The sequence below is a fragment of the Engraulis encrasicolus genome, chromosome 2 (assembly GCF_034702125.1).
Source record: "Engraulis encrasicolus isolate BLACKSEA-1 chromosome 2, IST_EnEncr_1.0, whole genome shotgun sequence".
Taxonomy (NCBI): Eukaryota; Metazoa; Chordata; class Actinopteri; order Clupeiformes; family Engraulidae; genus Engraulis; species Engraulis encrasicolus.
The window spans coordinates 24733259-24760229 of NC_085858.1; the positions used below are offsets into that span (position 1 = coordinate 24733259).

The 26971-nt window shown below is 45.3% G+C and overlaps 1 protein-coding gene across 4 annotated transcripts; it reads right to left on the reverse strand.

Annotated features, from left to right (window-relative positions):
- Positions 1-539: 539 nt before the first annotated feature.
- Positions 540-26191, reverse strand: znf652 (zinc finger protein 652). 4 transcript variants are annotated; one of them, XM_063184655.1, is made up of 7 exons: positions 26034-26191; positions 25779-25811; positions 13046-14918; positions 9876-10023; positions 9374-9489; positions 5895-6039; positions 540-2769 (listed from the first exon to the last, which is right to left on the reverse strand). In XM_063184655.1, the coding sequence occupies exons 3-7, from the start codon at positions 14252-14254 to the stop codon at positions 1904-1906; spliced, it is 2484 nt and encodes an 827-aa protein (XP_063040725.1). In that variant the 5' UTR covers positions 14255-14918; positions 25779-25811; positions 26034-26191; the 3' UTR covers positions 540-1903. The 4 variants fall into 4 exon arrangements, with proteins under 4 accessions (XP_063040725.1, XP_063040735.1, XP_063040728.1 ...); XM_063184665.1 differs by lacking the exon at positions 25779-25811 and having other exon boundaries at positions 26046-26191; XM_063184658.1 differs by lacking the exon at positions 25779-25811.
- Positions 26192-26971: the final 780 nt, after the last annotated feature.

A 26971-nucleotide genomic window follows, 5' to 3' on the forward strand; every position in this document is an offset into this window, starting at 1 on the left:
CTTCTTTTTCTTTTAAACAGAGGACATTTCCATTTCATATTCTCTTGGAAGTTTTTTTTCTTCTTTTTTTTCCAGCACCTTTTTTGTCTGCCAGTCCCAAAGATGTTTGCTTTCCTCCGAAATAACACAAAAACAACCCGCCAACACTAGTTTGATTGAAGCCGACCCAAAGTGGGGTCACATTCACAATTTGAGCCACCCGGTCAGGATCCTTTTTTTCTTAAGTGCTCTAACTGCACATATTATGATAAAGTTGTGATTGTATGTCTTAATATTTATATTTGTACGTATTGGGTGTGCACATACGTATATTATTTATGTATATAAGTGTGTATGTACTATATGTGTGTGTGTGTGTGTGTGTGTGTGTGTGTGTGTGTGTGTGTGTGTGTGTGTGTGTGTGTGTGTACTTGAATCTGTGAATATGTGAGACAATCAAACACATGAGAACAACACATGGAAGGACCCTTATGGGTGTTATAAGAACTGCAGAGGTCTGTAGACTCCCCTCAGAGAGATGCTGAGGAGAGAGACGTGTGTTGAGAGGTTTTTGTTTTAATCATTTGAGTAGTTGTAAGTTGTTGTGAGGCAGGACCAGGAAATCAAAAGGTCAAGGCAAGGTAGCCATCTGTAACCACGGCACATGTTTCTGATTGAAGAGAAGAGTAACCCGTACAACCATAGGTAGGCAGCAGCAGCTGTGTGTAGACATTAGTGAGAGAGAGAGAGAGAGAGAGAGAGAGAGAGAGAGAGAGAGAGAGAGAGAGAGAGAGAGAGAGAGAGAGAGAGAGAGAGAGAGAGATATTGAGAACTACAGAGGAGAGGTACTGTTTCACTAGTAAAGAGCAACTCGTTTTTTTCCAAATGAGTAAGCCTGTGTTGTGAGCAGTGTCAGTGGATATAATGCTAGTGAGGCTCAGGCCTATACGTAGGCTATGGATGTGCAGTATATGTGTGTGTGTTAGGGTGCATCAAATGCCCCCTATGAAAAAATATTGCCTTGGCCCTATAGTAAAAATATTGACTATCACCATTATTTTCTATTTTCATGGGGCTGGTGGCCCCGGTAGACTTCATCCAAATTTCAAAATATTTTACAGTGTGTTTTTACTGGGTGTAGAGCATTTTTACTACAGGGCCAAGGCAATATCTTTTCATAGGGGGCGATGCACCCTAGTGTGTTTATGTGTGTGTGTGTGTGTTAATTGTCAACAGTCATTACAGAGCAATCATGTTACTCACATAAGCAAGTGAGCAAACGGTTACCTCTTAGGAGGATAAAAGGAAGTCAGTAAAGGAGCTTCAATGTATTTTGTATTTTGTGTGAGCGTGTGTGTGTGTGAATGCGCGCGCACATGCATGAGTGCATGCGTGTGTGTGTGTGTGTGTGTGTGTGTGTGTGTGTGTGTGTGTGCGCGCGCGAGGGATGGAAATAAGCACCCGTCCACCTGCCAATGACGGGTACATTTCAGTGGTGACTGGTACATTTTACAACCCACCAGTCACTCTGACTGGCAAAAACAGTGAGTGACTGGTAGATTTTGAAATCTACCTGCCACCGTGACTGGTGGGGAAAAAACTTGAGTGCCACCCCTGGTGCGCGCGTGTGTGTGTGTGTGTGTGTTATTGTGTGACTAGGAGAGTCATCTTTTTCTGTCAATGTCATTGGCACTCCGCAGGGATCAGGGCATGGAGCCCCAGAAGTGCATGAGCTGGAACACAAGTGGCGGTGGTCAAGTCCATCTGGAGATGTGTTTGTGCCTGTGTGTGAATGTGGGAGAAAGTCTGTATCTCGTGTGTGTGTCTGTCTCTGTGTATGAGTTGGCGAGAGCCACACAGTAGTCCCAAGTCCTTCAGGGCTCATCAGTCCCAGTCGAGTTCATTGCAGTCCAGTCCGGTCCAGTCAGTGGTGCTGCTGCTGCTGCTGCTGCCCGGGCTGCGGCGTGGCGGGGGCGGTGCCCTTGTCGGGCTGGCCCAGGTGGTGCAGGTAGCCATCCTCCTGGCCGCAGTGGTTGATGGGCTCGCTCTTGAAGAGGGCGGGGGGCGGCGGCAGCAGCGACACCTGGGCGTGAGTGACGGGCACCACCTGTTGCTGCTGCTGCTGCAGTTGAAGTTGCTGCTGCTGCTGCTGCTGGGTGGCAGGAGGCAGCTGGAGGTGCAGGTGTGAGAAGCCGTGACCCACGCCTACATTCACACCTGCTAAACTCACACCGGTGACCCCTACTGTCCCACCGACGACACCACCTCCAGCCACCCTCTGCTGCTGCTGCTGCTGCGGCTGCCCCAGCCCCACCCCCACCACGGCCCCGGTTCCCAGCATACCCAACGACACCGTGCTCCCGACACTCACTGCCACAGTGGGCACCTGAACCTGCCCCTGCCCCACCGAGGCCAGGCCGGGCGAGGAGGCGGCGACGGTGGTGGTGGAGGAGGAGGAGGACACGACCGGAAGAGAGGACACGGTGGAGATGAGCTGGTGAGCAGTGCCGGGGACCACGGCACCGGGGACGGAGATGGAGGCCAGGTGCAGCGGGATGGAGGCCAGCGAGGCGGACTGCTGCTGCTGCAGGCAGGTGCTGAGGGGCGCGGGGCTGGTGACCCGGAAGCACTTCTCCTTGTGGGCCTTGAGCATGTTGGAGAAGCGGAAGCGCTGGCCGCACACCTCGCAGGGGTAGGGCTTCTCGCCCGTGTGCGTGCGGCGGTGCCGCTTCATGTTGGGCCGGCTGGTGAAGCTCTTGCCACAGATCTCGCAGATGAACGGCTTCTCCCCTGGAGAGAGGGAGACGGAGACACACACACACACGGTCAGAGGACATGTATATACACACACACACAGTAAGATCGCACAGATGAATGGCTTCTCCCCTGGAGAGGGAGACAGACACACACACACACACACACACACACACCCCGTCAGAGGACATGTATATATACACACACACACACACACACAGTAAGATCGCACAGATGAACGGCTTCTCTCCTGAAGAGGATACATAAACACAGGCATACAGACAGACACACATACACACACACGGGACATGTATATATACACACACAGCAAGATCTCGCAGATAAAAATCTTCTCGCCTGTAGTGTGTGTGTACATACACACATGCGACACACAGCCAGAAGACATGTACAGTATACCCAATCAACTGAGATCTTGCAGATGGGACAGCTTCTTACCTGTGGTAGGTGGGTGCACACCCACACGCGCAGCATGCATTTGGTATTTGGTACATGGTATTTAATGTACAAGCAATGACTTGACTAAATGATTTTTTAACTGCATTATCTAAAAAAGTGTAATTTATACAATAATGTTAGCATTAGCTGTGGTTTCATCACATCTGATCTATGGTGCTAAAAAACATCCCACACCACCCCACAGCAAGCTCTGTGGCAAGGCGTCGACGAAGACTCGTACGGACAGAAACAAACACACACATACCATCAGAGAAATGTATGGTAAAAACAGTCAGATACGCTCCCGCAGAGGGCACATATATAAGTCATAGACACAAAATTAAACACGGAAGAGAAAAAAAACGGGCACCACCTGCCGGTGCGCGCGTACGTGCCGCACACGCACACACACACAGTCTTGAAAAACACATGCTCATATACAGATATAATGACACAGAAGAACAGAATACACCCCACAGTCAGACACAGAAAGAAAGAAAGAAAGAAAGAAAGAAAGAAAGAAAGAAAGAAAGAAAGAAAGAAAGAAAGAAAGAAAGAAAGAAAGAAAGAAAGAAAGGGAAAAAGAACAAAAAAAAGAAAGAACAGGGAGGGAGAAAAATAAAAAGACAAAAATTGAAACGAAGCGTGTGATGATGACGACTTTGAGAGAAATGGGAGAGAGAATTTTTTATACAGAGATAAGTGTGAAGAAAGAAAAAAAAGACTAGCACTCGAAATTGTGGTACAGGAGAAGATAAAGAGAAAGGTGGAGAGGTGAGAGGAGAGGATGAGAGGATGAGAGGAGGAGGGGAGGAAGCGCTAGATGTCTCCATCTACAGATGTGTGAATAGGTGCTTGAATTAGCCTGCAATTATACAACTGAGACTTCTCTGACTAAGCCGAGCGAGCGCACAAGTGCACTCTCTCCCTCTCTCACACACACACACAAAACACATTCCCCCCACACAAAGAAAGCTGTTAAGTCCACACACACACACACACACAACGATTGACTGCGCACACACACACACACACACACACACACACACACACACACACACACACACACACACACACACACACAATTGACTGAACACACACACACACACACACACACACAAAATTGACTACACACACACACACACACACTTTACGTCTCCCACGCAGTGCAGACAGTGTCAGTCATCCTCCCTCATGCAGATTTTCATGACTCATTTGAGGGTGCCAGAGGGTGCAAATGCAAAACCCATCTCCTTTACATCCCTAACATCCCCAACACACATCTACACTGGCAGGTGTTCACATTTCAGCTCGCCATCTTGCTCTCCATCGTGTTTCAAGTCAGGAATGCGTTGGTTTTACAATGGACCAACTTGGAGAACTTGCTTCTTAAAAGCAGCTTATTTTTCACCTTTTCAAACTATTATAGTCACTGATCTTTCCCTTCCATGGGAACTCTCTCTCGGTCTCTCTCCGTGTGTGTGTGTGTGTGTGCGTGCATGCGTGCGCGCGCGCACTGTAGGCCACTGGCCCGTTTCCTCGGGCGGGTGTATCCGCCACCGCAGCATTCTAAATCTGTTCATCGGCGGAGGGAGGAGGGGACGACGCAGGAGAGAGGGAACATGAAAGACAGGAGACGGAAAGAGAGAGAGAGAGAGAGAGAGAGAGAGAGAGAGAGAGAGAGAGAGAGAGAGAGTACGACAGAGTGAAAAAGGGTGAACAATGTATTTATTTATAGATGCTATACATTTTACAGAGTACTTCACAATCGAGTACTTGCAATCACAGCGTGTGCGTCACTGAGTGTCTGCGACTGTGCGCACGAGAGAGTTAAATAGTGTGAACTCTGAAGCAGTACTGTATGGATGCTTATAGAGTTTACGGAGTGCAGTAATCTGTGCAGATGAGAGAGAGAGAGAGAGAGAGAGAGAGAGAGAGAGAGAGAGAGAGAGAGAGAGAGAGAGAGAGAGAGCGAGAGAGAGAGAGAGAGAGAGAGAGAGAGAGAGAGAGAGAGAGAAACAACACTACAGAGGAGAAAGCAGGAGAGGTACTGATATTCACTAGTATAGAGGAACTCAGGAACTCGAGGAAACCAGTGAGGGAGCTTCACACATTTTTTTTTTGCGTGCGCGTGTGTGTGTGTGTGTGTGTTAGTGAGTGAGTGAATGAGTGAGAGAGAGAGAAAAGAGGAAGAGAAATTCATTTGTGGATGAAAATTCTACTTTGTGCTTTTGTACGGTGAGGACACACAGATGTGTGTGTACAGAATGTTCACATGCTGCACAACACACTTGAATACGAACCTCTAGTTCTTCTGTGTTTGTGTGTGTGTGTGTGTGCAAGCATGCATGTCCTCACCTGCGTGAGAGAGAGAGCACTTTGAGGCCGCATGTGTATTCTGCCGTGTGCTTCTGTACAGTTTGGACAAACGTGTGGCTGTGCTTATTCTATAATACACGTGTATAAAGCTGCATGTATTCATATTCACCCTTCACCCATCTTCACCCATTCACCCACGTGTGTGTGTGTATGTGTGTTTGTGCGTTTGTGCGTGTGTCCTTATCTATGTGTGTTTTCATGTGTTCATCAAAGTACTGCTTCATGTTGAAGTCCTCGTGTGTGTGTGTGTGTGTGTGTGTGTGTGTGTGTGTGTGTGTGTGTGTGTGTGTGTGTGTGTGTGTGTGTGTGTGTGTGTGTGTCCTCACCTGTGTGTGTCTTCATGTGTTCATCAAAGTACTGCTTCATGTTGAAGTCCTTGCCGCACCACTGGCACATGAACTGCTTGTGTCCGATGTGGATGCTCATGTGGGACCGCAGCTGGTACTTGTACTGGAAACGCTCGTCACAGTTCTGCAGAGAGAAAGGTGCAAATGAAGTGTTAAAACACACACACACACACACACACACACACACACACACACACACACACACACACACACACACACACACACACACACACACACACACACACACACACACACACACACACACACACACAGGCCTCTGTGTACACACACACACACACTGAATTCACACCCATACACTTCCCTTCACAATTGCACACACACATATATCCATGCTTGCTGTCTGTCTGTCTGTCTGTCTGTCTGTCTGTCTGTCTGTCTGTCTGTCTGTCTGTCTGTCTGTCTCACACACACAGCTCACATCCATACACTCTCCCTCACGATTGCGCACGCACGCACACTCTCTCTCCCTCTCTCACACACACCGACCCTCTCCCTCTTTCAAATTCTTTGTATGACCAGTGCATGTAAAGAAATTGACAATAAAACCTACTTGACTTGACACCCCAACACCCACAGATCTATCCTTTGTCATTGGGGGGAAAAAGAAATGAATTTTGGCAAGCACCTTTTATGGAACAAGGAATAGTTCAGTGCAGTATGCATGCAAGCATGCTCACAAAATCCAAATTCACCTCTTAAAATAAGTATAGGCATAAACTGTAGTTAGAACATGGAGGACACAGGGAAAATGAGAGTACACAAGCACAAATGATTGGAGACCAACTCAGAGCGAGAGAGAGAGGGGGGGGGAGAGAGAGAGAGAGAGAGAGAGAGAGAGAGAGAGAGAGAGAGAGAGAGAGAGAGAGAGAGAGAGAGAGAGGGGTGGGGGAGAGAGAGAGAGAGAGAGAGAGAGAGAGAGAGAGAGAGAGAGAGAGAGAGAGAGAGAGAGAGAGAGAGAGAGAGAGAGTGGGAGTGCCCTGGCCTTGTGAGTCTGTAATAAAGCAGCGTGTCTCTACTTCAGGAGCCCTCATTACTGCTCTGCTACTGCTGCTCTCCTCTGTTATTATGGCACTATTTATAAGCAGGGCCTGGCCCACGCAGCCCCACCTAGACTGCACATGGACATGGACACACTCTGACACACACACGCACACACACACTACAAGAACATGGCCATTCTCAGTCACATGCACAGACACAGACGTAGTAGACACATTCATGCCTCCAAACATACACATACAGTATGTACACGTGTGTGCATAATCTACACACAGCGGCCCCCCTAAACAGGATCCCCACCCAGACCACCCTTGACCAACCACACCCACCTGATTGCCCTGCATCTATGACGACTGATATGTGTGTGTGTGTGTGTGTGTGTGTGTGTGTGTGTGTGTGTGTGTGTGTGTGTGTGTGTGTGTGTGTGTGTGTGTGTGTGTGTGTGTGTGTGTGTGTGTCTGTCTGTGTGTGTTTATAGGCTGGTGCACAACCCTGTAGTCTCTAGTTAGCAGCAGCATGATCAGACCTTGCACAGACATATAGAACATCCCCACCCTAAGAGGCTGCCATTTTAGCATCCAGCAACGCCAGACTTGAGAACTAGTGAATACACACAAATCCGGGAAATTCAAGATGGTTTGGCAAAAGCCTAAAACTATCCATGGAGCTGCTTGTGTCCACACCCAGCTGTTTGGGGTTTATTTCTAGTCTGTGTATGTACTAACATACTGTTTAACAACACACAGAACGACACTAAGAAGAACATTATCATAGGGGACTGGACTACCTGAGATGCCAGAGCTGGCCCAGACCGGGAAACCTCTTGGTGTGTGTGTGTGTGTGTGTGTGTGTGTGTGTGTGTGTGTGTGTGTGTGTGTGTGTGCGTGTGTGTGTGTGTGTGCTGTCCAATAACTGCACTAAGGAACTTTTGACCCTTGACCACTGGACATACATGTTTTTTTTTTTTTTTTTCCCTACTTACCACAAGCAAAGACTGTGATCTGTCGGAGCTGGCCCAGTTACTGGGGAACCTCTTTGTGTGTGTGTGTGTGTGTGTGTGTGTGTGTGTGTGTGTGTGTGTGTGTGTGTGTGTGTGTGTGTGTGTGTGTGTGTGTGTGTGCTTGCCTAATACACTTACCTGTACTTTACTGTGACATTGTAAGAATGTTCAACCCCTATCATACTCTGTACACTGCCTACTTCTACATACTATACTATATCATAGATGTATCCATCAACACTTGTCTACCTTAACTGACAGAGTATGTTTTTCTGCTTTGGTCTATCCCAACTCACAGAATGTCTTTTTGCACAATTACCTTTTCTACATTTATTATCTCTATAATTGTATTTTATTTTCCCCACCCTAATGACTATTCCTGTGTTTATTTTTGTCTTGAAATGTCCGTGTGGGCTTTTGTGTATTTGTGTATTTATGTAAGCTACTGGATACCTGAATTTCCCCCTGGGGATCAATAAAGTTACTCTACTACTCTACTACTCTACTGTAACTGTCAAGTGTATTTCTGTACGGTGAACGGTGTGCTCAATCACCTCTACTGCCAGCAACTCTGTCTGTGTCAACGTAGGAAAAATGGAAGGATTTTATTGACTGAAACTTCAAGGACAAGTGCAATATTTTGATCATTAAGCCCCTTTTCTGAGATGTTTGCAGTGTTTAAGAGGCCCCCTCACCGTTTATTTCATGTTTGCTGCGTTCTCTGTTATTTGGCCAATTTGGATTTGGTCTCAATTGTCTTTACAATGGCAGTCTATGGGCATGTACTTAAAAACCACCCTAAACATTTAAAAAAAATGTACTTAGCAATTTACTTAGCATTTACCAAGTTCAGTTCCATTTTAAACCTTGGTAAAACATTTTTTTTTTTTTAATCAATAGCCTCTTTGACAGGAATTAATGAGTGTATTGGTGTTTAGGTCTGACCTTTGTAGACTTTGGATGAATGAAAGCGTGCAGGAGCCAAAGTCTGGTTATTTTTCACCAATTTCCTTTGGCCATGTGCATACACCCGTACAAACCCATGCAGGCCTGGCCAAAAACCCTGTTGGACAAGGTCTGCATACTCAGTGTGCAAGTCTGGCAAACGGGTACATCGAGTGATGTTTGACTTTGGTTGTATAAAAAGAACAAAAATACATAACAAATATGTAACCAACTGAGCAAAGAATTAACAAGCGTATTACATAAACACAGCACGTTCAGACACTGCTTATTTGTTGTGCATGTAAGTCTGGGTTATTTTCTGTGTGTGTGAAAACGAAAGAATGTATTGAGAGGGGGGGCCCTTTAAGACGAATTTGTCCTGGGCCCAGTGAAGGCTGTCAGCAGCAACGGGCATGTGTCAGAGAGGCAGGCAGCCACTCAGCACAGGTGTGTGTGTGTGTGTGTGTGTGTGTGTGTGTGTGTCTGTATTTACCTCACAGCGGAAGGGTTTTTCTCCTGAGTGCTGCAGCGAGTGCACCTTGAGAGACATGCTCCTCTTGAAGGACTTCCCGCACGTCTCACATGTGAACGGCATGTCCTTAGTGTGGGCTACGGGGGGCCACAAGGGACAAAAAACACCAGATTAAAACAAAAAGTCACTAAATGCCATGTGTAAAGAGATGGACTTTAAAAAGGTCAAAAAGTGAGAGTGCTGGCTTTTGGCTGAACTGGCTGATCAGGGTTCATATGATAACAACAGCTGTTTGGTAACCTGCTTGACCTCCACTACCCCACTGGCATTGCATGAAAACTATGAGCGTGTGTGTGTGTGTGTGTGTGTGTGTGTGTGTGTGTGAGTGTGTGTGCATGCGTGTGCCTGCATGGTCCAGAATGTGTGTGCATTTGTTTATTCTTACTGTGTGTTTAAGTATGCATGCTCCTGAGCGTACAGTATCCATGTGTGTGTGTGTGTGCGCACGTTTGTTCATACGTACCAACCATGTGTTTGCGCACATGTGCCATGGTGTAGAACTTCTTCTCACAAATCTCACAGGCGAACTTCTTCTCGGCGTAGCCATGGACAATCTTGATGTGCTCGTGCAGGGACCACAGCTTCTTAAACGACTTATTACACGTCACACACTGTCAAACACACACACACACACACGATGGATGTGAGAGCAAAGTTGAAGCTGATTTTAATTTAATGTGCTTCCCTGGTGTACCCTTGGTCTTGTGTACTGTCTGTGCAGAATGTCATTCATGCAGGTCACAACTAGGGATGCACCGATACCGATATCGGGTTCGGCATCCGATACTGCTCATTATCCAGGGCTTTTTCTGAACGGGAAATAAGGGCGCCACGCCCTCATACTCCGTGGATGCGCCCTCATGTTTTTTTTTTTGTTGTTGTTGTTTTTTTTTTTGAGCGCACCTAGAACATTTCTCAATATAAAGTTACATAGTCATAAAGCCTCATTAATCCACAACATTGTAATGATAATAATGATCTAATAACAATCTAAAGTGCTAAATGGTCGAAAATGGAGACAGCCACGCGCTGTCGCATTGATAATAGTAACTTTTCTGCACGTCTGAATACGAACCATTGCAAGATGCCGGCAGAGCTCAGGGCGCACCTTGTCTCGAACTGAACATTAGATCAACCAGCCAAGATTATCCTGTTCAAATGCTTGCGGCGTGATAATTTAATAATTTAGGGGGAAATGAATTGTCATCGTGACCTCTACCGTTTAGGCTATAGCCTATTAGCGTTTCTCCAATAATCATTGCGCAGGGTGACTGCCTGCCTGAGCACCTACAACGCCGTAGCTCACGAAAAATGCTAGTGAAGTTACTCACTGTTTGGGCCGCAACAAGTTCTTTTTTAGAGAGAGAGGGAGAGGGGGGGGGAGCCTGGGTCCACCCTGATGACCAATCGCGCTGATATCTCCAGTTTTGTCCTGTCATTTTAAAATCCTCCTCGTTTGAAATCCAAAGTGTAAATCGTGTGTCGCTGCAGTCTTTTCGCACAGCCTTCAACACAGCCTATCCTATCGCATGGACCTTTACCTACGAAGTTGAACAATCTCTAACAGAGTTGGAACAATCCACTGAGAAATCGCGGCCGTGGCAACTCTAATAATAATAATAATAATAATAATAATAATAATTTAAAAAACCTGCTGTGTCAGTTGATGTGTCTACTGTAGAATATTTCCATGTGTTAATTAGTCTACATTGCTGCCACGTAATGTAGGCCTAATGTAACATGCATAAACCGATAGGCGTTTATGCGAAGTAAAATTAAGTTGTTTTCATTCGCCTAGGTAGCCTATTAGGCCTACTGTACCTTCATGCAGCTTACCGTAGTTAAACCAAAGATTCTTTGATTCATTTGGAACGTCTCTGGTTCTCTCTCTCTGTCTCTGTCAGTCTGTTTCTTTTTGATTGTTCGAAATGATTGATTTCATGAATATTTACCCATGTAGCCTACCAGAAAAGTTTTGCTTAATGGCTTAATTTGTGCATTTCATATAGGGAGGGAAATATGCTCCTTTTTCTTCTCAGCCATTTTGAAGTGCACTAACATTGTACTTTTAGGATGTCCACAAAAGTAAAAAATGTCCCTCTCAAAAAGCCCCATTTTACCATTTTTTTTTAAAATCGCGCACCGCAGGGCTCTAAATTACCGTAAGTTCTTTTCATAACCAGCCTAAATGGCCAAACACATACTCACTAGTGGTCAAAAATGGCTAGTGAGTTATTTTTTTCTACCAGCCAAACTGAAATTTTACCAGCATTTGGCGGGTTGGCTGGTGTTAATTTAGTGCCCTGAACATAATTAATGCCCATATCCAACCAAGCAAGTGAAGTTGAAAACTTCAGAGAGGGTGTTGAAAACCTGATATAGAAGCCCTATGTGGATTTGCTTGGCTAAGGCCATTACAGGACTTCAAGGCTTCGAATTAATCCATGCACACACACCACTCTTACTCTGGTTGAACTCTCTGACCGACTGGCTAGCCACTGAACTTCAGTACCTCCCCGTGCTGAGGGTGAGGAGTGTTCACTGCTCACATAATTGCATCCAGCCCCTGCTCAGCCCCTGCGCTCCGTCTCTGTGCACAGCAGCAGCGCTATGACCCCCTCTAGTGGTAACTGTGGGAACGACTGTTTTCTTTGTGGCATTCCATTCTCAGCTTTGATGTTCCACAGATACAGAACAGTAGGGGACCAGGGCACATTCCATTACATTATTCATCCCTCCTCACGTCCTCCAGTGGAGAAATCAGAGAAGTGAAACATTTCAGTGAAACACACTGAAACATGGATGGAGGAATAGCATGCAGCCTCATTTCCCTGACATCTCACCTGCCACCCATGTCCTCTTCCTTTTGATTGATTGATTGATTGATTGTTTACATTTATTGCCATTTCAGCAGCTATGGCTATCTCTTCCTTTTGATACTGAGACATCAACAATGACACAAGACCAGAAGACGGAGGAAGCAAATGGAGGTGGATATGTATAGATCCAGCCTAAATCTTGCATTGACTACCGCTGTCCATTCCGATGGATATATCAATCCTGGTGGTCACCATTTAGATTTGTGGGCCACACATTGAATGAGCGTCAATCACACATTGTGTGAGCGTCATAAGGTGGTATACAAAATAATCCTGTAGGAGGAGCCGCGGTAATGCACTATCTATATGGATGGATACTGTGAAAACACTTCAAGGGAACACCACACCAAGATGGAGGTGTCTGTCTGGGAGTCTGTCTCTCGGAAACAGTTTTCTTCTTTTGAGTGCTGACATGCTATGTGTGCTGACATGATGTTTACTTTATTTTGGGGGGCTTCTTTTTTAACTACACAAAAGTTTGGACAGATAGTCCAGAGGTGAGTGTGAACAGAAGATGTAATAGAATTAAAAAATGCTGGGGTCAGGACGGGTTGAAACAGGACCATCAACGTCGTGCCACACAGTAGTACTGACAAATTAGCCCTTTCACCCCACTGGCACAATTACAAGCTATTGGCACCAAAGCACTATAAACAATGACCACACACACACACACACACACACACACACACACACACACACACACACACACACACACACACACACACACACTCACACTCACACTCACACTCACCTGGATGTTCTTCTCGCAGTCTGTCTGCTGGTGCAGTGCCAGCTCGCTCTCCAGCACAAACTTCTTGCCGCACTTGTCGCAGATCTGCATGCGCCGGTGCGTCACGTTCATGTGCTTCTCCAGGTACCAGCGCGTGTTGAAGACCCGCGGGCACTTCTCGCACGCCAGCGTCTCCCGCTGCTCGCCCGTCTCGCCCGCCTCCGACTTCACGTCGCTCAGGTGGGTGCCTGACGCTCCGGAGGAGGACTTGGGTTCGCGTCCCGCTTTGCGCTTCCTGGCCGGAGGCTCGGCGGCAGTGGTCTTGCGTCGGCCTCTGGTGGTCATGCGCGTGGCGCCGCTGGCGGCTGCGGTGGCCGTGGCTGACGCGCGCCGGCTCTTTCGGCTCGGCTGCACCCGAGTTCTCTTCCTTCCACCACCTCCACTTCCTGGTGGCCTGCCACGTTTACCTCTCCTTGTCCGGCTCATGCTCTCCTCTTCCTCCTCCTCATCCTCCTCTTCTTCTTCTTCCTCCTCTTCTTCTGAGGGACTCTCTTCCTCTTCTTCGTCCTCTTCCTCCTCCTCCTCCTCCTCTTCGTCCTCCTCCTCCTCTTCCTCACTGATCATTTTGCCGTCCTCACCACCAGTGCTTGTTCCGCTCTTGTCGCCCTTGGAGACGTTGAGCGTCTGATTGTTCAGGTTCACCTCCACGATGATCTGGGCCCGTTTGAACTGCTCCTCCTCATCCTCCTCCTTGAAGTCTTCGTCGTCATCGTCCTCCTCCTCCTCTTCCTCGTCTTCCGTGTCCTCCGAGGAGCCCCCGTTCTGGCTGTGGCCGCCCAGGGGAAGTGCCTCTTCTTTGGGCACCTCCAGGAAGAACTGCTGCTGCTGGGCAAACGGGCTGGTGGTGGTGGTGGTGGTGATGGTGGTGCCCATGTTGGCAGCAGCAGTAACGGTGGGCATGGCAACGGCCACAACGGCCTCACCAGTCGGCGGTTTGGAGGCCATTTTGCTGTCGACCAGTACGGAGTAGGGTTTGCCCCCGCCCTCCCGCTTGAAGAGCTTAATCGGCAGGCTGATGTCTGATGAGGGGGCGGGGTGATGGTGGTAGAAGGCGGTAGGCTGCGACTGGTGCGTCGTCGTCGTCGTCGTCCTGGAGGCCTCGTCCTGGGACATGCCACCGTCTGCACCCGGTAGAGGCTCGCCTTCCTTGACCGCCTGGCACGACTTCATCAGGGTGGCACAGAGGGCAGGAAGAGGGGGGCGCTGGGCACCGGGCGGAGGTGCCGACTGACTTACTACGTCGACAAGAGTGAGTTGAGTTTTAAGACAGCCTCGCTGTATCGGATGGCTTCCAAAGGGTGCAGGAGGGGCAGGGGGTTAACCTGGCCTAATATGACACCTCCCCCCACCCCTCCTTTTAGAGGAGGGGCACACAGATGACACGAGGGGGGAGAGTGAGCTGAAGTCACCTCCCCAAAAAATGAAGCGCTTCAGCCCGACCCCTGATGAGGGAAACCCATGATGCTCCGTTTGCCCAATCACGGACACGGACAACTTGCACACCAGCAAAATTAAACAGGTGCGGAAAAAAATGGTGGAGCAGACTGATGAATGAAAAACGAAGAAATAAAATAAGGATGCCTCCTTTCCTCGATGTGAACGACTCACTGGATTACAAACTCCTGAAATGACTGGCAGAGGCAGCGAGATAAAAACCCATCAAATGTTCTCGGTTTTGGTGTGCTGTGCTGTGCTCTGCTACGCTCGTCTCCTGCGGATGGGCTTTGAAGTCAAGCTCGCCGATCTCCCTGGGCCTCTCTCTTATTCGCAGGTGCCGTCTTCTGGGCCCAAATCTGTTCCTCCAGCATCAGCTTCCCAAAGCCTCCAAAGGTTGCTTCAAGGAGAAAAAGAAAGGGAAAAAGAAAAAAAGACAAAGAAATTAAGTTATCAAAATGAAAAAAGCAATAGAGAAAAGGTATGGCACGCAGACGACACAAAGAGGTGCATGCTCTGCTCTGCTCTGCAAGCGTGACATGAAACTACTACTCTGGTTACAGTGCCAGAGATCGAAACTAAACACACACTACATCTTACTATGATGAACATCTCACCACAACCAACCCTCGTTTCTCTGGTTGACTGTGCTTGTGTGTGTGTGTGTGTGTGTGTGTGTGTGTGTGTGTGTGTGTGTGTCTATGAACAAAGGAAAACCACAAGCAGTGCTGAGCAAAAAGCGTACACCTCCCACACACACACACACACACACACACACACACACACACACACACACACACACACACACACACAATCCTCGATGCTTTCTATCTCTGCAACATCACCAAAATCATCTGCTGCTCATCTTACCTTCCCACATCAACATAGTACTGAAACTTTCACACTTCCCCAAATTCCACTTATTACTACCTATCTTCACCACCATCATCATCAGAACCTCGGGTAGTTTCTTCATACTAATGCATTCGATTCAAGGTCGGGGAAAATAAGCAGAAAGTGCATGCTCACATGCTCGTGTGTAATCTCTTTGTGTATATGTGTGTTTACATCATCTGTGGATGTATGCGAGTTAGCATTCTGTTTTTGCAATATCTGAGTGTGTGTATATTGAATGTGTGTATATTGAATGTGTGTATATTGAATGTGTGTGTGTGTGTGTGTGTGTGTGTGTGTGTGTGTGTGTCCTGACTCCTGTCCTTATGTGACCTCTTTTTGACCCCAGTGGCCACGCACCGTTGGGGAGAGTCAGTGAAGCAGCAGTTTCTTAAGCAGCCTCCCAAGAGGCCAGCCCAGGACTGAACGGCACACACACACACACACACACACACACACACACACAAACATCCCCCGATACACCTTACACCCTCTTCCTCTTTAAACGGCTGAAACGGTGCATGCATATTTACTAAAAACAAAACCAATGGCAAATTAAAGCGCAACAAATTGAAAACAATAACCATTCCCCTCTCCACAAGGGTGGGTTAAGAACAATCCTGCAGCCCATGGTGTGTAGATCCTACATAAGGGTATTTTTTCATGGCCCCCCCCCAAACATATAACCGGCCATCCGGGTACTTCGTTCGTGAAAGAAAGGCCCCGCCCGTACAGGGGGACAACAAACCGAATGTCTCATTAACTTACATGCAACATCGGCTAGCCTAAATAAAGACAGCCATGGCTTTTTGCCTATATTATTTGAACAGTCGACAACACAAGACATCTTCGGCATGTTGAGCGTGAACAATGCTAGCCTACAGGTCCTTGTATTTCGATTCTTCTTTTCCAACACCAACAGAGCCTTGACTTGGCTTATCCCCCAAAAAAGGGCGTAATGCACATGGCCCACGTCAGGCTGATGAATACGCATCAGTGACAGGATCGTGAGAGAGGGACAGGAAATGATTGGGGAGGGAGAGTTGGGGGAAGGATCGGCAAATGACCTGGGCCGGAATCGAACCCGGGTTGCCGGCATAGCAGTCCAGTGCCCAGCTGTTAGAGCCACGGCTGGGCCTACATACCAGCATTTGAAGGATTTATTTGCAAAACCGTGTATCTCCATTTTGTAGAATGTTGGAAAATTGACATTTTTGTATTGGGCATTCCATTGAATTGCATTGCAAAATGCATTTTATGTAGGTTAAAAAAGTATGTTCTCAAAATCTTTGAATGGTAAGAATTCATACATAGGACCTCTGAACAGTCATTTTCAGTAATAAAATGCAAAAGTCAAAAATGGAGATACACTGCAGGGCTCCAGAGTGCGACCAATTTGGTCGCATATGCGCCCATTTTTTTCAATGGTGCGCCTAAAAAATATTTTTAGGCGCACCGGTGCGACCAGCCATCAGTAGAACAAAATCAATTATCAGACAACCGTTTTAATGGAGATAAAATGAATAGTCATTCTACAGTAGTGGCCCATCATCACAATAAAACGTGTTGATGCGGTCATTCCTTCAACTCCGCTGGACAACACCGGTAGCTTTCTCCCCCTTCCTCGTTCACAGGCAGCCCGACGTTTCAGAATAGAATGTTCGACTTCGCTCAACTATCCGAGTTCACATGTGCCAGCGAGTTTTGTGTTCTCAACCAGGCGAGTTTTGCAACGGACGAGAGAGTTACAATCACGGTAAAAACAGCAAAATCACTTGAGGATATTTTAAACACGAGAGAGTCACAATCACGGGGAAAACCTAAATGGCTTGAGCGGATATTAAACATTGCCACACAACAACGCAGACGGGTGCGGGTAATTGCCCGTTTCAGCCGCGTGCAGAACTGGCCAAACAACAGGTGACACGCTAGTCTGTCGGGACTTCTGAGAGAGTTTTTGATCGCGACTAGGGCAGGCTACATACTTCCTATCAGTAGGCAGGGCATCGTTCATGCACCTCGAGACAGCACGAGTGAGAGGGGGAGAGAGAGAGAGAGTGAGCGAGCGAGCAAGCGCAATAGTGCTGTCGTGTCTGTTCGTAGCGCTTGCTAAGATACCACAATCATTACGCAGAGGGAGAGCGCTCAAAAACGGGGAAATAGACAAAACCCAATTCACCTCAGATTCCACTGTAAACATAGGCTAGGCTATTTGTGTCTAATTATTTTTAAAATCATGAAATTTTTAGCAGGGTTTGTTAAAAAAAACTATCCATTCATCCATCTATCTATCTATCTATCCATCAATCTATCTTCATATTGTAACTCTGTGCTTGTGCCGTGGCCTTATTGCAGAAAAGGCTGGTATGTTGATCTTACTAGTCAAACACATACTGACTAAAAGGCTACTAATTTGGTCTTTTCTACCAGCCAAACTGCTTGTAGCCAAGATGTGTTAGTTAGGTAGCCTACTGTCATGTATTTTATAAGGAGCACATTTGGAAGACTAGCCTTTATCACATGAAAGGCTCCAGGTCTTTTAAAATATAGCAATAATAATAATAATAATAATAATTATTATTATTATTATATTGTTGTTGCTATTATTGTTGCTATTGTTATTATTTTTAATTATTATTTTTTAAAGCTGAGGTGCGTGTGTGTATGGGGTGGTGAAAACATTTGGGTGCACCTAAATTTTGTGCTGGTGCACCTAAAACATTTTTTTAGGCGCACCAGTGCAACCAGTGCAAAAAGTTAGTCTGGAGCCCTGCACTGTTTTGCAATTAAACCCTTCATTTCTTTGGAGTTAACAAATATTGCATTTCCTCATGGTCTCCTCTAGCTGTAGATGCAGTCTTGACACTTCAACTAGTCTCCATCATACTGTCCTGTGGCTCTATATATGTGAAACGTGCAGTTGCTTGGACTGAGCAAGACACAAAGGAACTGTAGATGTGACTTAACCCATTTTTGCACCTGCAAAAAATGCCAGCTATAAGCCTAAACCCTTTTGGGGAAAAGATGCCCTCAGCCTGTAAAAACCTAAATATCTCGACTCAGCCTCCAAAAACATAAAAACCACATAAACACATGAAATAAGTTGCATTAAAAAGCTAGGACCCTCATCTTGCATTAGAACGTGTTCATTCGGCTCTAGCATACCCACATTTTTAATTTAAAAAAAAAAAAAAACAAACAAACTTATATCTCAAGAGCCTGAATCTATCTATGATTCTATCTAGCCATGTCGTTCCAAGCGCCTAGGTCAATGCAGCGTAAACTTATATGCAGCATCAGGCTAAAATGGGATAAAAGTAAAAAAATAGCAAAATTGAAACTCTAAGCAACAATCTTCCAGATAAAAGCTAGATAATCCATCTGACAAGACACAATCGAGGAAAATGAAGATACAAACCACCACAGGGCAAGACTTTATTTACTCCATCAAATGAAGAATAACAAGCTGCCGCTATCAATCTTAATCGCTTGATCAAATTGACACAGATATGATTGAAGATGCCCCGCACCAACAGCCTGCGCAGACGTTCTCACAGAAATACACACACCGTTAACCACAGCCCTCCACCTTTCATCCTGCACACGCTACTGCTTTCTGAGAACTGAGGAAAGCTCGATGTGTTGAAAACAAACCACAAACTTGGTATGTGACTGCATGTGTGTGTGGCTGGCCCTATTCTCTCACTCACTCACAGACGCACGCGCGCAACAACTGTGTGCATGCAGCCCATGTGCGAACCTGAAGCGGTGGAAAGTGTGTTTGTGTGTGTGTGTGTTTTTGCGACTGGTAGTGTGCGCTGCAAAAAATGTTTTCTATGCTTTTTGAGGTCTAGCCTGCCTGCTAAATAGGCCGCCAGCAAAGTGTGCATCAGACGTTTTAGTAGCTGCAGAGTTCCTCTGTTCAGGCAACAATCTGCTGTATAGGGGCCCGAACCTGCTTCCAAATTATAGCACTAGTGGAGAACCCACGCACATTCACACTACAGGAGCCACTTCCAACACACAAAAAGTCTCCTCCAAAAACCTAGACCTGAAAGGGCTTAATCCCTTTGGTCATGGAGCAAGGGCTTATTCTACACCCTGAGTTTTTTTTTCTGTGCACAATATTGCAAAGGCAAGACTTTTCTCAAATACTGTAAGAAGGAAAGATAATTCTACACAAGTTAATGAGTTTAAAATAGAAACGTGTTCTTGGTCAGCTTGTGAACATATATGTATTTTATCAGTTACATGAAATTTCTCTGAACAAATATTTTGTGGTATTCATAATCTTCCCAGGTGAATAACTGACACTTGAACAATGTCAAATACTGAACAACTTTTGGCCTCTATTCTGCAGCACAATACAGTTTCCAGCGTTTTCTGTGAAATTACATCACCATCTAATGCAGAGGATGCATTAGAAGCAACCAATGAAATTCCAACACATTACAAAGCAAGACTGCTGTCAATTAAGAGAGTTGGAGTTTTTTCCTACACAAAATCACTACACTGACTGACTTGACTTGACCCCCCATATCCCTACTCTACACAAGCAGAGACACAAGGAGGATGTACAAAGTCGTGCTCATCAGTAAACAATATTTGACTTCATTCAAATAGTTTACACAGGTGAGCAATAAACTTGTAGACAGACACCTGCAACACTCAACTGTCTACATTTAGCACAAAATCACAAAACAACCTGAATAGACTACCATATCATGGAGTCACCCCAGGATATATCACTGTTGTATTTTTGTGATCAACTTTTTAAAGTAAATGTTATGAATATAGGAGACAAATGTATAGAACAGCATACAAGCGCAACAAAAGCATCAACACGTCTCCCAGTCTCAAACCTACGACCTTGCAACAACCTCAAGGTCGCTGGCCTATGAGTTCAAGTATTCAGTAGAATAGTATACTGTATTTTCTTGTGGTGTTGGGAGAGAGATTTACTAACATCCTACGCTGGGCTGTGAGAACTTGCATCCGTTCCGAGTTCACAAATCTGATTCAGCTGTTAAACAATGTCAAAAAGCCCTGCTCATGCACTCGCTGACTGCTGGGAGTAATTCACCAAAGTAGGTTGCATAACTGTGATGCAATGGTGGCCGCCGTCTTAAACACACAAGTGAGCAGTGAGCACACATCATAGTTCACTGGCACGACATACAGACATAGGCCTGCGGAAATGCTGGAGAAGCAGCACGCCATCATAGTAGTTCAGTGGCACGATATACGGACATTATCCTGCAGAATCACTGAGGAGCTCAAATGACACTGTCAATCACATTCTTTATACTTCTGTATGGGTCAAAGACGAGACGTGCATTTTTTTTGTTCCGCACTCATTTAACTATCAAAAAAGTAAATTAATGAATTTTGAATGTTATGCTGATAAACAGCATAGTCTGGTGTCTCATTTCAGTAACATTTAATGAAAAATAATTGTGAATGTATGTGTTAAATAATCTCATAAAGTGCAAAAACGTCATTCAGTGTAATGGTCCGAACTTAAAAATCATCAATACATCCTTGAATAATTATGCAAAATGACGAACAAAATTCTTTTTTCACTCTCTGGGCATAATTCTAGAAGTGTTCTTGTTATTGTATCAAAAGCACGTTTCATTACCATTTTGTTTTGATATTCAAATCATCTGGGGACTTTTGTCCGGATTTTCAATTCCTTAGATATCATTCAGTGTAATAAGATCAACATTGTGCTTTTAAATCATAATAAAAAGTGATAGTCACACACAATATGTGACATCATCAAAGGGAACCCTAGGAACCCCTTAAGTGATGATGCAAAGGGAGAATCTTGTTCTTCAACAGTCAAAAATTCTGTATTTTTATCTTGTGGTAACAGCGTCCACAAAAACAGATGTCATTCAGTGAAATGTCAAAAAACACTTTTATACTCACATATTCATCCAAACAAGCATATTTTCTAAATAGACATAGTAAACATTGTGGGTCAAAGTCATCGTCTCATGTAGGTGACTAACTGTGTGCTTGTGAAAAGGTAAAGATAAGGTGAAAAGTATTTGGTCGTCCTTCAGTGTAAGAGATGTCATTCAGTGACATGCAGTGTAAGGGCCATTTCATTCAGTGTAATCAGTTCATGGTTGTATATTAAGAATCAAAACGGCAATATAAGTTGCAATATTACTCTAAGATACAATAATATGATGATACTACTTGAAATTATGACTTTTATTGTTATTTCCATTATAACCTTGTTATTGCCATGTAGCATCTATATTACTGGGTAGATTCTGGGATTTTGGAAGTTGTACATGAATTATCAGAACACCCTAAGTCACAATCCCCGAAATATGCAGGTTAACAGACAAAACATTATTTTTTTTGTTTTAGGCCTGAGTAGTAGCCTACCTCTAAGCTTGTGATCTTGGAAGTTCTTCAAAAGACATTTTAATGCCCCAATATTAAGTAAAATACCAATTATTTGACAACATCTATTTCTGTTGTCGCTCATTCAGGACGTTGAGTACTGTAGTATGATGGTAACAATATGATAGCAATGAAAAGTAGCTGTTTATATAGCCTTTTTTGCCAAGGCATCATTCAGTGTAATAGTTGTGGTCATTCAGTGAAATGCACATTTTTATGTGAAAATAAAGTCAAATTCTTACGAAACTTATTTGTTTAGCACAACAAATGCGGGGGCATACAACAAATGAATAATTGTGCATTTTAAACTGATTTTCTCTTCAGTGGAAAAACTTCTTAAAGCCAAATGGGTGAAATGCACTCGGTGAAAGACTACAAACACTGCAAAAACTATTTGCAAATGCCTTTCACTAGAAATTTTAGGTTTGATGAAGACCTTAAATATAGGCCTTTAATATGGTATGTAGCTTATTTCAGTTTTTTAACGTCATCTATATGTTTTTGGTATTATTAACAGTTTAACACCGTATTACACTGAATGACATTTTATGGGTGAAAATGGGGTAAAATGCATGTTCCTTACTATTTTCTGAACAGAAAATAATAAACTTAATCACTCTACACTCCAATGTACCCAAAAAAGTTGAAGAACGGTGTCAGGGAACAGTTTTATTTTTTGGAGTCCTGAAAACCCTGTTTCGTCTTTCACCCGTATGCAATCACACAGAAACATGACACAGCAAAGCACAACACTGGAAAACCATCTATGCCTAAACGTTTGCTTTTCTCATTTTGACAACTGCACAAGAACTATAACGCACAAGTTATTTTTCTCCTAATATATCAAATTAACTTTCTCTATCTCTTTTCTTTAAAAGGTGGGTGCCCTCCAAACAAACTGTAATGAGACCTTGTCATTCATGTAATTTCTACAAAACAAAATATTGAGCAAAGGTTGACATTGACAACAATAAAGGCATTTTTAGTCTTAAGTTTCGACATCCAAGTTTCACAGCTCAGCTCGCCCAGTGCTGAGAAGCTTTGGCCTGAAAGCTTTCATCCGTTTCCCCTCAAAACACCACAAGTGTGTTCAGCCAGTCAGATGGGCTTGCCAAACACCCACTTTCATGCCCTCCCTAGAGAAGCCCACATGGCCTGCTCCCTCCTCCACCACCACCACCACCACCACTACTACTACTACTACTACCCTCCGGAGCCACACACATCCACAGCACACTTGCACTATGCCATTTTATGGTCCTGGGGCTGGAAATGGGAATGGGGCTGCATGCACTCACGCACCCACTGGAGCTGGGATGTCCTCTGTTTGAAAGTCGCTTTGGATAAAAGCGTCTGCTAAGTGTAATGCAATGTGATGTAATAACTAAGCTGCTGTGTCTAATGCAGGCCTGGTGTCTACTCTACAGCATGACTGCATTGTCCCCACTACTTTACTGTGTCTGTGTGGGTGGGAAAGACAATTCTCTTTCTTGCACCATGTAGAGCATTTCCTCTCGGTCTGCCGTTTTCTTCGCCTTCTTCCCCTCTTCCAACCTGGTCTTTGATGTTCCATTCAGTGTTTAAGCTTAGTACACAAAGCCTTACTCACTCTTTCTATCCTTCTTCGTCTTTCGTTAGCTTACTCTCACTCTCTCTCTCCTCTTGTTTCTTGAAATGCGGATGGATTTCCAGGCCCGCTGTTGTTAGCTTGACCTGCTGTAAGTGTAGGCCTGAGCGTTCTCAGGTAGACACATCAGGGGAGATCAGAAGGGACAGTGTGGCCACTCCACAATCCCCTTTTCATCCAGCAGGCCAGTGCACACAACACAAGGACCAGCGGAGAGGGGGAGAGACAGCAAAGGGCACCCTGCACCCAGAGGGGACAGCTATGGGGACAATACAGATTGGGGACGGGTATATTACAGTCAATCACACACACACACACACACACACACACACACACACACACACACACACACACACACACACACACACACACACACACACACACACACACACAAGAAAGGGAAAGGGGAGCCTTCAGAGATTTGTATAGCTTGACTCAGGTTGGAGGTTCTTGTTTTCGGCCTCACCACCCCAGCAAATTTCAGCTTGCTTTTATTTGCCAATTGCTCTCCAAAAGCTCCCTCTGTGAACTTTAACTGGCTTTCCGATGGCTTTAGAGGAGACAGAAAGAAAGAGAAATTGATATAAAGCACACAGACAGAAGGGAGGAAAAGTGATGTTGCCAAAACATGCAAGACTCAGTCCAGTCAGTCCAGAGAAAGTCATGAGAGTGGAGGAGAGAAAACCTGAACTACGTGCTCACGGCAGGGAGTGGGGTGAAGCAGCCGTAATTAACCTGAAACAGAGTCTGCAGCCTAGTGTAAGGGCCAGCAAAAATAAAACAAAAAAACTCATTTGACTCCTTACACAAAACTAAATGCAAAACTAACGTACACTTCCTTGCACATACACGAATTTGTGACGGGTATATTGGCAACATGGGCTCTGGGCATAAAATGACGACCCCGTCACAGAGTCTGTGCAACTGATATTTGCACATGATTGATTAGACTGACTAATTTCTGCAAAAGGCAATTGGTGTCTTCCATCGCACAATTGAAAAGTTAAAATGGCATGGTGGCTGAAAACTGATAATGAATAGATAATTTCACTTATTGCATCACACTACAATACAATAGGTAAACATTGGAACAAAACCTTATCAGTGTTCTCCCCTACGTACAACAACGTACTAGAAAAAAATGACAAGTCCCCCCATGAACAGGAGCATGTCAAACATGCAGGGGGGGCTTGCTCACTTTGACATTTATTTTTCTCAGGGGGAAAATGGCACAGCTTTCTAGGCCTGGAAGTTTGCAGACTACCCTTCGCCCCTCAGCACATTCCTCTGTCCCTTTCTAGAAAAGGGAAAGGCTAGCTCGCGAGCTAACTCTGCTAACGTTCACCAAGCAAGCCGCCTTCTCATCAAGGGGCCTACTTCTTTATGAATCTGAAACTGGCCCTGCAAGTCCAACACAGATTACACATTAACACTAAGAAATACTCAACGGTTTTGCATCGTCTGTCTTTGTGGTAGTGATTTGAGTCACCACGGCTGTGGGAAACACACAGTATTGCGTGGCAATCGTCAACTTTTTTTGAATTAAGCGCAAAGAAAGGGTTAACCCGAACGAAACATTGGTTGGTCAAGACGACAGGAAAGCAGGCCACTCGGTTAGCAAAGTTATACTAGCGAGCTAGTTAGCGGCCAGACGATAACCACAATCACAGATGCGTCTCTGCAGATCCAACAACCAGACAGCAAGACGATGCACTAAATTTCAAAGGTTGTTTGCTTAGAGGGGTTTGTGTAACTGCTCTCTCAACCTTACGTAATCTCACTTTGCTAGGTAGCTAGCTATGATTTCTTCAACCACAAAGAATGCTAGGGTGAGGAGGTAATTAGCTAGCTAGCTACCTTCACGACACACGACTCGCTAGCGAATCCTAATCGCCAACGACTTTCACTCTTTTAACCCAAAAACCGCCTGGATTGATTTGAAACCTGCTGTGATTTCATTTTTTGCAGACACGATGACGCACACACGATTCACTTGCAGCACAGCCGAGGGCATGTCTGGCTTTCTTTGACAAACGGATTAAGGTTAGCATTAAATAAGAACGCTTTAAAATATGTCTTTTCCGAACAAAACCCCTGTCCGTTGCAATTTGCCCGCTGAAACCCACAAACGCAGCAGTGGCTATTACTCACGCGTAGCCTACTACAGTTATAGCAGAGCCATACCTGTGAAAACGCCCCCGGCAGAAATTCTTCGTCTTTGTTGCAGTTCACAGTTAATTGTCATCTTTGAAAATAAACGATACAGTTACTGAAATTAACTTGTAGCGGGCTCTTGTGTTCAGTTGGCTAACTCACCCTATTCGCGAGCGCCCTCTTCCTCATCGCGTGCTGTCAAGAGTTGCAGGGATTCGAAGAGGAGACAGAAAACAAAACAAAAAGAAAAAAAAGAGAGGCAACACTCAAATGTTCCTGCCTTTAACAAGGTGTAGCAATCACCTTTTGCATCAATGCAGAAGTATTATTGTCAATCATCGTGGTGTGTTGAGGGTCTTGTTAATGTATTAAGGCTGTTCGGAAATGAGAACAGTGTGTTTGCAAACAGACCCCCACCTTTGCCATTACCGTGAAGAGCAAGCCATCGCTACGTGGCCACCCGGCCTATGTCTCGCACACCAACCATCCATCATCCCGCAGAGGCGCTCTAATGGGGCTCGTTCTCTGTCTGGGTTGATCTGGTCTGGGTGCGCATGTCGGCACGGAGGATTTTTCACCCGTCTTTTTCTGGCCCTGGCTAGACGGGGAGCGCGCACGTATAACCGTTCCCGCCAGAGATCAAAACAGTGGACAATAATACAGGCACATTATAAGTATGTCACAAATGCAGTGGGTTTATCCATGAATAATCTGCGTGTGCCATTTAAATTAGGGAGAAATGATTCGGTGACGTTTCCATGCATTTTGGTCACAGTCGCATCATGTTGATTTTACATCACCAAGCCTGAGTCAATAGTTCATAGTCCATGCAAGGTGCGCACCACAGACCGGGCCTAGGGCACCCACCAGGGCAGCCAGTTCCACAGTTTAGTCAGGGCCGTGGCAGCAAATGGGTACAGTCCTATGTAATCAACTCCAATGGACCCCCCAGCCATATCCTCATAAATCAGACTGTGTATGGGGCCCCTATGGGGCCCTGGTGACTCAGTCACACTTTACCAACCCCCCCAATCACACCCCTGCGTTTAGTGCACATGTTTGAGGTGATTGGAATACAACGATTTGGAGAAGACTTCCATTTAACCCTATTCAGATATTTGGTGATGGTTCAGAATCCATCTCTGCTATTGTGGTTGGTTACACCTTTACAGAAAAAGGAAAAGGAGGAGGAAGGCATGCCGTCAAAAGAACGCTTTAGTTGCACAAGAACACAGTCTTCACATGACCATCACAATGCTTTCAGAAAGCAGATGTGCATACTCTGTGTTTGTGAAATAATGTCAGCCTCTCATACGGGTCTGAGCAAAGCTATAGGCTAGGGCTGAGGAATCTTT